At 66.7% G+C, this 1,245-nt stretch overlaps 1 protein-coding gene across 1 annotated transcript in view; it reads right to left on the reverse strand.

Annotated features, from left to right (window-relative positions):
* CRACR2B (calcium release activated channel regulator 2B) overlaps positions 1-1,245 on the reverse strand; it is a 2,541-nt gene that overhangs the window by 688 nt on the left and 608 nt on the right. The window contains exons 3-6 of the mRNA XM_077773399.1: positions 806-980; positions 396-542; positions 206-262; positions 61-150 (exon numbers count right to left, since the gene is read on the reverse strand). Of these exons, the coding sequence (XP_077629525.1) occupies positions 61-150; positions 206-262; positions 396-542; positions 806-980 (469 nt within the window). The remainder of the gene's footprint in view (positions 1-60; positions 151-205; positions 263-395; positions 543-805; positions 981-1,245) is intronic.

A 1,245-nucleotide genomic window follows, 5' to 3' on the forward strand; every position in this document is an offset into this window, starting at 1 on the left:
TTGGGCGCTGGGAGGTCCCGGCTGTGTCGGGCCCCCCCCTCGGCCTCCCCCAGGCCGCACCTGAGGAGTTCCAGTTGCCGCAGGAGGCTGAGCTTCTCTTTTTGCATGTTCCTCGAGACAGTGACCACATCCCTGCAGGAGGGCGGTGGTCACCTGGGTACAGGGAGGCTCCTCGGGGCGTCCCACGACCCTGACCCACGCGCACCCCGAGGGCCGGTGTGNGTACAGACACCGCACCTCCCTCTCGTGCTCGCTCTCCCGCCTTCGGGGGCCGGGGAGGACGAGGGGGAGACTGCTGTTTTGAGCCCCCCGGCACCATAGGCCCCAGTTTCGCCTCTACCGCCTCCCGAGCCCAGCCACCTGGGCCCCAGACCCCGCCCGGCCCCAACCCTCACCGCCGCAGCGCCTGCTCCAGGCTGTCGCGCTCTCGGGCTGCCTCCTCCAGGCAGGCCGACGCGCGCATCAGAACGTCCTCGAAGGAGCCCAGCAGCTCGGGTCGCTCACGCTGCAGCCGGGTCCAGAGCGTCCGCACCGCTCGCTGCCTGCAGGGGGCGGACAGGGGCTGAAGCTGAAGTCGGGGCTCCCTGGCCCCATCCCGAAGGGTAAGCCCTCTGGAGACACCTGCAGCCCTGGATAGACCAGCCGCGTTCGCCTCCTGCAATGCAAATTCTGCGGGAAATCACGCTCAGCCCCTCCCCGGTGTCACAGCTGACGGAGCGACTGGGCCAGTCCCCGCCTCGGGACCCTGGACTGGAACGGACACGCGGGCGTTGTNGAAGAGGGACCTGGGTCAGCACCAACTCACTGGCCCAGGACCGGGGCCACCCCCAGCTGCTGCAGTGCTTCGCAGAACCTCTCCTCCTCCTCCTCTTCCAGGGAGCCCCCGGTGCCCTGCACATCTGGCCAGCCCGACTCAAAGGTCTCCTCCGGAGCCTGGGAGGGCAGTGTGCCCTGGGCTGACTCCGCCCCCGCAAACTTCCCTGCGGGCATGGAAAGGTGGGATTACCAAGGCTGTAGGTTAGCGCCCTGGCTCAGCCACCACTCACCACCTCCCACCACACACACACACACACACACACACACAGACACACACGCACACATACCCGTTCGGNTGTCCTTATTCTGAGCCCAGTTTCCTGTTTTTCTTCCTTATCCTGGTCAGATTCGTGGCCTAGGAATGAAAGGTGACAGCCGGGCCAGAACAGGGCAAGCCTGGCTCCCGGCCCCACCTGAGTTTGGCCTATA

Source organism: Crocuta crocuta, unplaced genomic scaffold, assembly GCF_008692635.1.
Source record: "Crocuta crocuta isolate KB4526 unplaced genomic scaffold, BGI_CrCroc_1.0 scaffold1161, whole genome shotgun sequence".
In the NCBI taxonomy this organism is placed as follows: Eukaryota; Metazoa; Chordata; class Mammalia; order Carnivora; family Hyaenidae; genus Crocuta; species Crocuta crocuta.